This window comes from Nerophis lumbriciformis, linkage group LG18 (assembly GCF_033978685.3).
Source record: "Nerophis lumbriciformis linkage group LG18, RoL_Nlum_v2.1, whole genome shotgun sequence".
Lineage (NCBI taxonomy): Eukaryota > Metazoa > Chordata > Actinopteri > Syngnathiformes > Syngnathidae > Nerophis > Nerophis lumbriciformis.
Window position 1 is genome coordinate 41277501 of NC_084565.2, and position 15000 is coordinate 41292500.

The 15000-nt window shown below is 41.2% G+C and overlaps 1 protein-coding gene across 1 annotated transcript in view; it reads right to left on the reverse strand.

The window, feature by feature from the left end:
* LOC133617971 (basic immunoglobulin-like variable motif-containing protein) overlaps nucleotides 1-10963 on the reverse strand; it is a 15093-nt gene extending 4130 nt beyond the window's left edge. Inside the window, exons 1-7 of the mRNA XM_061978406.2 lie at nucleotides 10752-10963; nucleotides 6809-7194; nucleotides 5228-5354; nucleotides 3845-3940; nucleotides 2245-2349; nucleotides 2073-2167; nucleotides 1871-2003 (exon numbers count right to left, since the gene is read on the reverse strand). Of these exons, the coding sequence (XP_061834390.2) occupies nucleotides 1871-2003; nucleotides 2073-2167; nucleotides 2245-2349; nucleotides 3845-3940; nucleotides 5228-5354; nucleotides 6809-7163 (911 nt within the window). The 5' untranslated portion in view covers nucleotides 7164-7194; nucleotides 10752-10963. The remainder of the gene's footprint in view (nucleotides 1-1870; nucleotides 2004-2072; nucleotides 2168-2244; nucleotides 2350-3844; nucleotides 3941-5227; nucleotides 5355-6808; nucleotides 7195-10751) is intronic.
* Between the last annotated feature and the right edge of the window lie 4037 nt (nucleotides 10964-15000).

A 15000-nucleotide genomic window follows, 5' to 3' on the forward strand; every position in this document is an offset into this window, starting at 1 on the left:
TAATCAGGGGCGGCTGGTGAATTTTGTTTTAGGTGGGGCTGAAAGTTTGTAAACCAAACACCTGTAGGGGGGTCATCCTCCCCCAGAAGATTTCTTTGTGATTTTCACATACAATTGAAGCATTCTGATGCCTTCTGACAAAATAATGAAGACAAAATAAAACATTTCATAGGTTTGCAGAGAACTATATACAATATGCACACTGAACCAATAGTACGTTAATGTTAAATCTTACTTGTGAAAAGAAATTCCCCGATTCCTATTTTCAACAGTCCGCTCATTTGAGCAGGAAAACGCTGAACACCATCTTTGTTTTCTACCTGTCAACTGTCAGTTTAGCATCTTTGTTTTCTACCTGTCAACTGTCAGTTTAGCATCTTTGTTTTCTACCTGTCAACTGTCAGTTTAGCATCTTTGTTTTCTACCTGTCAACTGTCAGTTTAGCATCTTTGTTTTCTACCTGTCAACTGTCAGTTTAGCATCTTTGTTTTCTACCTGTCAACTGTCCATTTAGCATCTTTGTTTTCTACCAGTCAACTGTCAGTTTAGCATCTTTGTTTTCTACCAGTCAACGGTCAGTTTAGCATCTTTGTTTTCTACCAGTCAACGGTCAGTTTAGCATCTTTGTTTTCTACCAGTCAACGGTCAGTTTAGCATCTTTGTTTTCTACCAGTCAACGGTCAGTTTAGCATCTTTGTTTTCTACCTGTCAACTGTCAGTTTAGCATCTTTGTTTTCTACCTGTCAACTGTCAGTTTAGCATCTTTGTTTTCTACCTGTCAACTGTCCGTTTAGCATCTTTGTTTTCTACCTGTCAACTGTCCGTTTAGCATCTTTGTTTTCTACCTGTCAACTGTCCGTTTAGCATCTTTGTTTTCTACCTGTCAACTGTCCGTTTAGCATCTTTGTTTTCTACCTGTCAACTGTCAGTTTAGCATCTTTGTTTTCTACCTGTCAACTGTCAGTTTAGCATCTTTGTTTTCTACCTGACAACGGTCAGTTTAGCATCTTTGTTTTCTACCTGTCAACTGTCAGTTTAGCATCTTTGTTTTCTACCTGTCAACTGTCAGTTTAGCATCTTTGTTTTCTACCTGTCAACTGTAAGTTTAGCATATTTGCTTTCTACCAGTCAACTGTCAGTTTAGCATCTTTGTTTTCTACCTGTCAACTGTCAGTTTAGCATCTTTGTTTTCTACCTGTCAACTGTCAGTTTAGCATCTTTGTTTTCTACCTGTCAACTGTCAGTTTAGCATCTTTGTTTTCTACCTGTCAACGGTCAGTTTAGCATCTTTGTTTTCTACCAGTCAACTGTCCGTTTAGCATCTTTGTTTTCTACCTGTCAACTGTCAGTTTAGCATCTTTGTTTTCTACCAGTCAACTGTCAGTTTAGCATCTTTGTTTTCTACCTGTCAACTGTCAGTTTAGCATCTTTGTTTTCTACCTGTCAACTGTCAGTTTAGCATCTTTGTTTTCTACCTGTCAACTGTCAGTTTAGCATCTTTGTTTTCTACCTGTCAACTGTCAGTTTAGCATCTTTGTTTTCTACCTGTCAACTGTCCGTTTAGCATCTTTGTTTTCTACCTGTCAACTGTCAGTTTAGCATCTTTGTTTTCTACCTGTCAACTGTCAGTTTAGGCTCCTCATCACCACTTCAAGATGGCGGCCCAATTTCTCGCGTCACAGCAGCCAATGCTGCGCCTACTTATAAGATGTCTATGGGGGGCACTACTAACACGGTTGACTGTTGAAGTACATCATGACATGTACACTTGTGTGTGTGTGTGTGTGTGTGTGTGTGTGTGTGTGTGTGTGTGTGTGTGTGTGTGTGTGTGTGTGTGTGTGTGTGTGTGTGTGTGTGTGTGTGTGTGTACCTGTAGGCCTTGGCTGCTTTAAGGGGCGTGGCCTCAAAGCCCACAGGGCAGCAGTAGTGGTTCTGGCAGTGGTAGATGTACGCCATGGAGTTGTCCTTCAGGCCTTGGGTCAGCTTCAGCAACGCTCCCTCCGCTGAAAACATCAACACAAGTTCCATGTTCAAATGGCGTTGGCGCCAAAAGGGGGCGGAGACAGACTGGCCTGTTTCTCCCGCCGTCTTGTGTTTGCCGTGCGGCTTGTACAGGACGTAGGAGCAGCCTCGCACGCGGAAGTTGTCGTTGATTTGCCGGAACCACCTTGAGAGGCAAAAACGCCGCGTTGGCGTGGTTAGCATGCTTCTCGTCACCGCCGGCGGTCCGAGTGGCGTACCTACCGCATGAGCGTGGCGTTTCCTGTGAACGGCCCGAACTTGATGTCATCAAACGGCGGCTGGTAGCCCAGAATGTGTAGCGCCTCCTCCTGAGAGATGGGCGGCAGACTGGCCAGCAAACACATGACCAGTTGGTGTTATTATTGATTGGTCACACTGGCAGCTGGTGTTATTATTATTGATTGGTCACACTGGCAGCTGGTGTTATTATTGATTGGTCACACTGGCAGCTGGTGTTATTATTGATTGGTCACACTGGCAGCTGGTGTTATTATTGATTGGTCACACTGGCAGCTGGTGTTATTATTATTGATTGGTCACACTGGCAGCTGGTGTTATTATTGATTGGTCACACTGGCAGCTGGTGTTATTATTATTGATTGGTCACACTGGCAGCCGGTGTTATTATTATTGATTGGTCACACTGGCAGCTGGTGTTATTATTGATTGGTCACACTGGCAGCTGGTGTTATTATTATTGATTGGTCACACTGGCAGCTGGTGTTATTATTGATTGGTCACACTGGCAGCTGGTGTTATTATTATTGATTGGTCACACTGGCAGCTGGTGTTATTATTATTGATTGGTCACACTGGCAGCTGGTGTTATTATTATTGATTGGTCACACTGGCAGCTGGTGTTATTATTGATTGGTCACACTGGCAGCTGGTGTTATTATTGATTGGTCACACTGGCAGCTGGTGTTATTATTATTGATTGGTCACACTGGCAGCTGGTGTTATTATTGATTGGTCACACTGGCAGCTGGTGTTATTATTGATTGGTCACACTGGCAGCTGGTGTTATTATTGATTGGTCACACTGGCAGCTGGTGTTATTATTGATTGGTCACACTGGCAGCTGGTGTTATTATTGATTGGTCACACTGGCAGCTGGTGTTATTATTATTGATTGGTCACACTGGCAGCTGGTGTTATTATTGATTGGTCACACTGGCAGCTGGTGTTATTATTATAGATTGGTCACACTGGCAGCTGGTGTTATTATTATTGATTGGTCACACTGGCAGCTGGTGTTATTATTGATTGGTCACACTGGCAGCTGGTGTTATTATTGATTGGTCACACTGGCAGCTGGTGTTATAATTGATTGGTCACACTGGCAGCTGGTGTTATTATTGATTGGTCACACTGGCAGCTGGTGTTATTATTATTGATTGGTCACACTGGCAGCTGGTGTTATTATTGATTGGTCACACTGGCAGCTGGTGTTATTATTATTGATTGGTCACACTGGCAGCTGGTGTTATTATTATTGATTGGTCACACTGGCAGCTGGTGTTATTATTATTGATTGGTCACACTGGCAGCTGGTGTTATTATTATTGATTGGTCACACTGGCAGCTGGTGTTATTATTATTGATTGGTCACACTGGCAGCTGGTGTTATTATTATTGATTGGTCACACTGGCAGCTGGTGTTATTATTGATTGGTCACACTGGCAGCTGGTGTTATTATTGATTGGTCACACTGGCAGCTGGTGTTATTATTGATTGGTCACACTGGCAGCTGGTGTTATTATTATTGATTGGTCACACTGGCAGCTGGTGTTATTATTGATTGGTCACACTGGCACTCACCTTCCTGCGCCCAGCGTGCTGTACAGGAAGTTCCAACACGACACCAGCGATGAAATCCCACATGACGTTTTGTACTGTGGCCGACTGATGCAGTACCTGTTGACGGAGGCAGATAATTACATATATCCATATTTGTGTGTTACTTCTTTATTTTCATAGTCATATTACAAAACAGCTAGTGTTCTTTATTTGTTCTCTTTTGGTTGTCTGCAAGAACTGTGTGCCAACTTTAAATCTTAGGAATGTGAGGAGGGATCCTCTCTACTTCTCTTCTCAGGCCGACTTTAGATAAGAGACACAATGGACTTGTGTTAAGGTGAGAGAGATGGGGGGAGATATTGGAGAGGAGAGTGTTTTTCCATTTCTTTCCTTTTCTGGTTATCCTCAAGTCCACTGGGAGTAGCAATAAATCATCCTGTGCCCAGCTGTGGAGGAAGGGACAACGAGGGTGGGGGCAAGGGAGACGTTATAGAAGAGTGTTTTCCGTGATGTTAGATTAGACCATTTTTAGCTGCGCTAGTGAGCGCTTCTGTGCTGGATTTGGTCTCACGTTTGTTTCCAAAGGCTTTGGAAATAAATTACAAAATACCTATTCTGTCTCTGGTGGTCCTTCTTACTCAGCTTATGTGTCATCAAAAGAGCTTGGGAGTGACCAGCAACTTGAATTCCCTGGGAGGAACAACTGGTCGAAACGCAACACTGTACACACAATCATCACACTTCTTTACAATACTTTTACTACTGTCGCACAATACTTTTATTATTGTTGCACAATACTTTTACTACTACTGTCACACAATACATTTACTACTGTCGCACAATACTTTTACTACTGTTGCACAATACTTTTACTACTGTTGCACAATACTTTCATTACTGTTGCACAATTATTTTACTACTGTTGTACAATACTTTCATTACTGTTGCACAATTATTTTACTACTGTTGCACAATACTTTCATTACTGTTGCACACTACTTTCATTACTGTCACACAATATGTTTAATATTGTCGCACAATACTTTTAATATTGTCGCACAATACTTTTATTACTGTCGCACAATACTTTCATTATTGTTGCACACTACTTCCATTACTGTCGCACACTACTTTCATGACTGTGTGTGTGCCACAGTATATTTAGTACAGCATGTGTGACTTACAGTTTCATATTTCTTCATTCTGCTCTGAAAGTTCCTACCAAACTAACACTCTGAACTTCCTGTCTGACATACAGATGCATGAAAGGACAAACTGTAAATAAACCTTCATAAACACGCAGCCAGGTGACGACAACACTCATACAGACTACCATCATGATGTACTTCCTTAAGTACACTCTTCTTTAGTCTTACGATCAAACGAGAAGAAGAAGAACTGTACCAGCGTCTGAGGTCCAGAACCTTCCTCTGCTTGACGTCCTCCAGAGAGGCATGAAGCGAGGCGTCCTGCAGGTTGCGACTGGCTCGGTCCGACTTCAGCTTCTTGCTGCTCCACTTCTTCACCTTCCCTGCAAGCACGTCACACTCAGTCCTCCTCGGAGGTCTTACAAGTCCTGTCCATAGTGGATCTAACATAATAGTGTGAGGGTTCAGTCCATAGTGGATCTAACATAATAGTGAGAGTCCAGTCCATAGTGGATCTAACATAATAGTGTGAGAGTCCAGTCCATAGTGGATCTAACATAATAGTGTGAGAGTCCAGTCCATAGTGGATCTAACATAATAGTGTGAGAGTCCAGTCCATAGTGGATCTAACATAATAGTGTGAGAGTCCAGTCCATAGTGGATCTAACATAATAGTGTGAGAGTCCAGTCCATAGTGGATCTAACATAATAGTGTGAGAGTCCAGTCCATAGTGGATCTAACATAATAGTGAGAGTCCAGTCCATAGTGGATCTAACATAATAGTGTGAGTCCAGTCCATAGTGGATCTAACATAATAGTGAGAGTCCAGTCCATAGTGGATCTAACATAATAGTGTGAGAGTCCAGTCCATAGTGGATCTAACATAATAGTGTGAGAGTCCAGTCCATAGTGGATCTAACATAATAGTGTGAGAGTCCAGTCCATAGTGGATCTAACATAATAGTGTGAGAGTCCAGTCCATAGTGGATCTAACATAATAGTGAGAGTCCAGTCCATAGTGGATCTAACATAATAGTGTGAGAGTCCAGTCCATAGTGGATCTAACATAATAGTGTGAGAGTCCAGTCCATAGTGGATCTAACATAATAGTGTGAGAGTCCAGTCCATAGTGGATCTAACATAATAGTGTGAGAGTCCAGTCCATAGTGGATCTAACATAATAGTGTGAGAGTCCAGTCCATAGTGGATCTAACATAATAGTGTGAGAGTCCAGTCCATAGTGGATCTAACATAATAGTGAGAGTCCAGTCCATAGTGGATCTAACATAATAGTGTGAGTCCAGTCCATAGTGGATCTAACATAATAGTGAGAGTCCAGTCCATAGTGGATCTAACATAATAGTGTGAGAGTCCAGTCCATAGTGGATCTAACATAATAGTGTGAGAGTCCAGTCCATAGTGGATCTAACATAATAGTGTGAGAGTCCAGTCCATAGTGGATCTAACATAATAGTGTGAGAGTCCAGTCCATAGTGGATCTAACATAATAGTGAGAGTCCAGTCCATAGTGGATCTAACATAATAGTGAGAGTCCAGTCCATAGTGGATCTAACATAATAGTGTGAGAGTCCAGTCCATAGTGGATCTAACATAATAGTGTGAGAGTCCAGTCCATAGTGGATCTAACATAATAGTGTGAGAGTCCAGTCCATAGTAGATCTAACATAATAGTGAGAGTCCAGTCCATAGTGGATCTAACATAATAGTGAGAGTCTAGTCCATAGTGGATCTAACATATAGTAAAGTATATTTTACTCAGCAGGGAAGCTTTTCAATGTCGCACAGATTTTAGACGCAAGAATAGAATATTCTTACCCGTTCGGTTCTTTCGTGTGAGCACCGCCTTGAAGTCAGTGGTGTCGATCTCCCACGCCAGGGTGCTCTTCACGTTGCCGGGGGTCACGCCCTCCATGTCGCCGTCCGACGCCGCCGGCGGCGGTTTGGGCGCCGCGGGCCCCTCGTCCTGCTTCCTCACCGCCGCCGCCTGGTTGAGGAGTGCGTAGTCGGAGCAGACGGTGTAGAACTTCTCCCGGGAGTGAGTGACCGGGCAGGTGCGGGGAAGGAGCAGCTCGCCGCTGGAAGCCCGACGGGCCGCCGCCGCCTCCCGGGGGAGCGAGCCGATGATGAGGCGGCCGTCTCCTTCCTGCTCGCCGTCAGCGGGTCTTTGCATGGCGGCCTGGCAGGACCGTCTGAGGGTGGAGCTGCTTAGAACATGTGTGGGGTTACAGTATCACATCTGAGAAGGAACGTTTATAATCAATGGCAGATCTTTTTTATGACGTCATTGCAGTGGTTTGACTAAGTGATGCAATATCCTCTGCTTTAACAAGTACATACATATTTGCTGTCAAATAGGCAGAGAATAAAAGTATTATACATAGTACAACAAAAAGAAAAACAAAAAAAAACAAAAAATATATATATATATTATATATTAAGGTTGTACAGTATACTGGTGTTGGTGTAGTATCGCGGTACTAATTAATCAAAAACAGTACTATACTCTGTGTGAAAAGTACCGGGCATGACATCACATGGTGACATTGCTGGTTTTACGAGCAGAGGAGCATGTTCGGCAGCGCGCACACACAGAGTACTTACAAGCAGACACAGTGTGCAGACAGAAAAGGGAGAATGGACGCAATTTTTGGCTTAAAAAGTCAAGATAAAGGTGAAGTTATAACACTGAAACACCCTCGGGAAGAGGTGCTTTAAGACATGGCTAGCTAGCGGCTAACATCCATCTACTTCTAAATCACTAATCCTCGTCTCCATGGCGACAAATAAAGTAAATAAAGAGGACGAGGAATAGCTAAACATGCTTCACTACACACCGTAGGAGGATACAATAGCTCACCGGCGTCACAATGTAAACAAATGCCATGGGTGGATCTACACCTGACATCCACTGTAATGATACCAAGTACAATCGCATATCTAGTCAATACTATGATTACATCGATATTTTTTATTGTTACAAAATCTTTTTTCCGTTTTTGAAATTCATATTATGTTTATAAAGTCAGTAAATACGTCCCTGGACACATGAGGACTTTGAATATGACCAATGTATGATCCTGTAACTACTTGGTATCGGATCCATACCTAAATGTGTGGTATCATCCAAAACTAATGTAAAGTATCAAAGAAGAGAAGAATAAGTGATTATTACATTTTAACAGAAGTGTAGATAGAACATGTTAAAACAGAAAATAAGCAGATATTAACAGTAAATGAACAAGTAGATTAATAATCCATTTTTACAGTTTGTCCCTCATAATGTGTACAAAATAATAGGTGTATAAACGACACAATATGTTACTGCATACGACTAATTAGGAGTCTTTGTTTGTTTACTTACTACTAAAAGACAAGTTGTCTAGTATGTTCACTATTTTATTTAAGGACTAAATTACAATAATAAACATATGTTTCATGTACCATAAGATTTTTTTTGTTAAAATAAAGACAATAATGACATTTTTTGTGGTGCCCTTTATTTAAAAAAGTGTCGAAAAACATTTTGGTACCGGTATCGAAATATTGGTATTGAGACAACCCTATATAATATATAAATATATATATATATATACACATATATATATATATATATATATATAAATATATATATATATACATATGTCTTAATAAGGTTATCCAAAAAATAGTGCTCGATACCGTAGTAGAGCGCAATATATGTATGTGTGGGGAAAAAATCACAAGACTACTTCATCTCTACAGGCCTGTTTCATGAAAAATCTCCTGATGATTGAGGGAACCCCTCATGAAACAGGCCTGTAGAGATGGAGTAGTCTTGTGATTTTTTTCCCACGCATACATATATATATATATATATATATATATATGACAAAAAAGTGTGTGAAAATCAGTGGTATTCAGTGAGGTAAGATGAATTAAATGTTCATTGCTCCTGCCAAATGAATTGCACTGAGTGGAGCGGATCATACCATGAATTGATTAACGTGGACCCCGACTTAAACAAGTTGAAAAACTTATTGGGGTGTTACCATTTAGTGGTCAATTGTACATAATATGTACTGTAGAGATGCGCGGATAGGCAATTATTTCATCCGCAACCGCATCAGAAAGTCGTCAACCATCCGCCATCCACCCGATGTAACATTTGATCAGAACCGCATCCGCCCGTACCCGCCCGTTGTTATATATCTAATATAGACGATGCAAGGCATTAGTGAGGTTATAAAGCTTTTGCCTGTTAAAGAAAGGAGACGGATCCAATGCAGCACAGACATTCGCGTGCCACGCTGTCACGACCCAGACGCACACCAGTGCGCAATCATATGGAAGCCGCGCTGAGCGCACCTCCAAGCGCGTCTCGCTGCCGGCGACGGCCGGGTATATGGGCCCGACGCTCCAGCGCCATCCATTTTCAGGGCTAGTTGATTCGGCAGGTGGGTTGTTACACACTCCTTAGCGGGTTCCAACTTCCATGGCCACCGTCCTAGCTGCTGTCTATATCAACCAGGGTGAGCCCCACCCCTTTCGTGAGCGCACTGCGCGCGGAGTGACCCCTGTTACGCGCCCCCGGCAACGGGGGTGGCGGGCAGGTAAGCTGCGCGGGCGGAGCGCGCGGAGTGACCTCTGTTACGAGCCCCCGGCCACGGGGGTGGCGGGCAGGTAAGCTGCTTACCTGCTGCGCGTGACGCCGGCCGCGGCGAAGGCGGACGAGGCGGGGTGTCGGTGCGGTGGTGACCCTGGACGTGCGTCGGGCCCTTCTCGCGGATCGCCTCAGCTACGGCTCCCGGTGGGGCCCTCTCGGGGTAAGGGGCCTCGGTCCCGGACCCCGGCGAGGCGTCCCTTCTCCAATCCGTAAAAGTGTCCATCTCTTTTTTTTTTTTTCTTCTGTTGTGGCATATGCTGCAGGTGCCTGCTCGTTTTTCGTATGTGGGTAACAACATTTAACTATGTATATATATTTACCAATTGGTTTAACTGCCACCCGCCTGAATCTATTTAAAATCTAATTTTGTTTTATTGCAACCACCCGACCCGACCCGACCCGCGGATAAAATCTAATTTTTTTTAATTTCATCCGCCCGATCCGCGGATAATCCGCGGACTCCGCGGTTGTGCCCGCAAACCGCGCATCTCTAATGTACTGTACTGTGCAATCTACTAATACAAGTTTCAATCAATCACCACTCCAAGATGGCGGCCCCGCGTCTCGTCAGCGCCAGTAGGCAGTAGCGCTCTATGCTGTGTACCCTTAGAACATGTCTGTTTGTTTCCCTCGAACCGATTTTTTTTAATTTTATAAACCTTTATTTATAAATTGCAACATTTACAAACTGAGAAATAATATTAATGAAAATAAGTACAAAAACAGTACAAATCCCCCATGCTGGTTTTGCGATGAGTGACGTTTAGCATCCTTATCATTAAAATAGCTCAACTACATATTAAGTCCTTCATTCTTAAATCCAATGTTTCACTTTTACTAGTATCGATCAAATCAATCGCCTTTCATAAAATTATTTTGTATCGGCGCTCATCTCCCGGAAGGCAAACTTGATCGATGGAGCTGAATTTTAGGAGCATAAATCGATTTATCGATTAATCGTTACACCCATATTCAAACGTAAATGTGACAATTGTCCAACACAATGTGAAGATAATACGACTGGATGTTTGTAAGAATGACCATTTAGTGCACATTGTGACGAGCTAAAAAAAATACATTTGAATCATGAAGGAAAAAAATGTATTTTTTAATTACCTGAGGTGGCGATGGACTTACAATCAGCAGCAGGTGCAAAACACGTCAACCCAAAGTGTTCTTTTAAAAGTACATTTCTTGTCCGAGTAGTCACATATTAGCCAGCAGATTATCACATTAGCTTGCTAACATGTCAACTATTAACGCTCAACAACTTCCTCTTCGCCCGCGGTCACTTCCGGTTTGGCGTTGACGGACTGAACCATTCGGAGTTAATAGGGCAATATAAATATGGGAATACATAATTACACACACGTCGAAATGAGACAGTACTTATATTAATTTTGTCTTTTTTTTAAAAACATGTTTCTAATTTATACAACCCCCCCCCTACACCGAAGCGCCCTCCACTTCTAACCAATCAAATGCAAGATTGCTCCGACACGCCCATAGACATCTTATAAGTAGACGCAGCATGGAGCGCTACTGCCTACTGGCGCTGACGAGACGCAGGGCCGCCATCTTGGAGTGGTGATCCGCTCCACTCAGTGCAATTCATTTGGCAGGACCAATGAACTGTCAGCGCATTTAATCAGAGGTGGGTAGAGTAGCCAGAAATTGTACTCAAGTAAGAGTACTGTTACTTTAGAGATTTATTACTCAAGTAAAAGTAAGGAGTAGTCAGCCAAATATTTACTTGAGTAAAAGTAAAAAGTATGTTGTGAAAAAACTACTCAAGTACTGAGTAACTGATGAGTAACATACACACACACATATCATATATATATATATATATATATATATATATATATATATATATATATATATATACACACACACACACACACATATATATATACAGTATATAATTTATATTTATTTATTTTGCCGTTTTTGTTTACATGTTAAAGGTGTTTTAATGAATATACATGCATGTTTAACACATATAGATTCCTTTCTTTCATGAAGACAAGAATATAAGTTGGTGTATTACCTGATTCTGATGACTTGCATTGATTGTAATCAGACAGTAGTGATGATAGCGTCCACGTTTTCAAATGGAGGAGAAAAAAAGTTCCTCCTTTCTGTCTAATACCACATGAAAGTGGTTGGTTTTTGGCATCTTATTTGTCCAGCTTCCATATTCGTTTTTTATACACTTTACAAGAAATACATTGGCGGCAAACTCCGTAGCTTGCTAGCTTGTTTGCGCTGGCTTTCGGAGACTCTTGTTTTGAAAGCGCAGGCGCGATGGAGCGGCACTTTTATTGTGAAGACAGGAACTGTGCAGTCAGTCTTTAGGCTTTTGACGGGATGTATGGTTGAAATAAAAAAGGGTCTTTTTTTCCTTCACACTTTTGATTGATTGATTGAAACTTTTATTAGTAGATTGCACAGTACAGTACATATTCCGTACAATTGACCACTAAATGGTAACACCCCAATAAGTTTTTACACTTGTTTAAGTCAGGTCATGTGACCGCCTGGCTCTGTTTGATTGGTCCAACGTCACCAGTGACTGCATCTGATTGGTGGAACGGAGTGAACGTCACCAGTGACTGTATTTGTTGAAACGCAGGCACTATGAAGGTCTGTCTGACAGACCAAAACAAACAAAGCGTGCATTAACAGATCGATAAAAATTAGTAGCGAGTAGCGAGCTGAATGTAGATAAAAGTAGCGGAGTAAAAGTAGCGTTTCTTCTCTATAAATATACTCAAGTAAAAGTAAAAGTATGTTGCATTAAAACTACTCTTAGAAGTACAATTTATCCCAAAAGTTACTCAAGTAGATGTAACGGAGTAAATGTAACGCGTTACTACCCACCTCTGGATTTAATTCATCTTACCTCACTGAATACCCCCGATTTTCACACACTTTTTTGTCATGTGTGTAGCTATGATAAAGGACACATGTTTTATTATTCATAGTTTGCTTAACAGTAATAGAATATTCTTATATGCTATAAGTGACCAGACGTCCCAGATCAAAACTGGGAATATAATCCCAGAGAAGGGTCAGCTATTTTTAAGTTGAAGAAACAATATGATTAGGTTCTATATACATGCTACATAAACAATGTATGAATACATTAGATATCTATATATCTTATAGACTGTATCTCTGTTGCTGAGTTTATTCTGTCTTGACACTTTGTATTGATATTTTGTATTAAATTCTTCCCTTAAATGATCATGTTTACACTGATTGTTTTATACGTATTTTTCATGTATGTCGCTTTGGATAAAAGCGTCTGCCAAACACTTCAACATAAACATATATAAACACCTGAAAGTCTTTATAGCAGCTAAAACCACCAATCTGTTTCACTGGATTCAGAATAAAACCAAATTCTGTTTTACCCAACAATGTTAGTATTTGAATATTGTTACTTGAAGACTTATTCCTGGTTACAATTATACTGTTAAGAAAGTATTGTCTTATACGTCGCCTAAAATGAGAATGCATCATAATCAGGGGCGGCTGGTGAATTTTGTTTTAGGTGGGGGCTGAAAGTTTGTAAACCAAACCCCTGTAGGGGGGTCATCCTCCCCCAGAAGATTTCTTTGTGATTTTCACATACAAATGAATAAATGATAAATGATAAATGGGTTATACTTGTATAGCGCTTTTCTACCTTCAAGGTACTCAAAGCGCTTTGACAGTATTTCCACATTCATCCATTCACACACACATTCACACACTGATGGCGGGAGCTGCCATGCAAGGCGCTAACCAGCAGCCATCAGGAGCGAGGGGTGAAGTGTCTTGCCCAAGGACACAACGGACGTGACTAGGATGGTAGAAGGTGGGGATTGAACCCCAGTAACCAGCAACCCTCCGATTGCTGGCACGGCCACTCTACCAACTTCGCCACGCCGTTCCTGAATGAAGCGTTCTGGTGCATTCTGACAAAATAATGATGACAAAATAGAACATTTCATAGGTTTGCAGAGAACTATACACAATATGCACTTTTCACAAAATACAACCAGTTAATGTTAAATCTTACTTGTGAAAAGTAATCCCCCGATTCCTATTTTCAACAGTCCGCTCATTTAAGCAGGAAAACAAACACCATCTTTGTTTTCTACCTGTCAACTGTCAGTTTAGCATCTTTGTTTTCTACCTGTCAACTGTCAGTTTAGCATCTTTGTTTTCTACCTGTCAACTGTCAGTTTAGCATCTTTGTTTTCTACCTGTCAACTGTCAGTTTAGCATCTTTGTTTTCTACCTGTCAACTGTCAGTTTAGCATCTTTGTTTTCTACCTGTCAACTGTCAGTTTAGCATCTTTGTTTTCTACCTGTCAACTGACAGTTTAGTACAGGGGTGCTCATTACGTCGATCGCAAGCTACCGGTCGATCTCGGAGGGTGTGTCAGTCGATCACCAGCCAGGCATTAAAAAAATAGTCCTAAAAATGAGAGATCATAAATCTTCACCATGACGTCACTTTGGTCACTTGATTGACATTCACGGCACCCGAGGGTCTTCTGAGATGACGCTGGCTGCTGCCAGCTCATTAAAATTACCGACTGGAAGGCGAGAAACACTTTATTTCAACAGACTCTGGCGCCGTACCTGTCGTCAAAACTCCAAAGACCGACAGCACAGTTGCACAATAAAATCTCTGCTTCATCCTGCCTGCGCTAACAAAATAAGAGTCTCAGAAAGCTGGCGTGCACAAGCTAGCAAGCTACGGAGTTTGCCGCCAATGTATTTCTTGTAAAGTGTATACAGAGGAGTACGGAAGCTGGACAAATAAGATGCCAAAAACCAACCACTTTCATGTGGTATTGGACAGAAGGAGGACTTTTTTTCTCCTCCATTCGAAAATGCGGACGTCATCAGCACTACTGTCTGATTCCAATCAATGCAAAAGTCATCACAATCAGGTAATACACCAACTTATATTCTTGTCTTCATGAAAGAAAGGAATCTATATGTGTTAAACATGCTTGTATTATCTTTAAACACCTTTAACTTGTTAACAATATTAACTAAATGTGTTAAACATGCTTGTATTATCTTTAAACACCTTTAACTTGTTAACAATATTAACTATATGTGTTAAACATGCTTGTATTATTTTTAAACACCTTTAACTTCTTAACAATATTAACTATATGTGTTAAACATGCTTGTATTATCTTTAAACACCTTTAATTTATTAACAATAATAACTATATGTGTTAAACATGCTTGTATTATCATTAAACACCTTTAACTTGTTAACAATATTAACTATGTGTTAAACATGCTTGTATTATCTTTAACCACCTTTAAGTTGTTAACAATATTAACTATA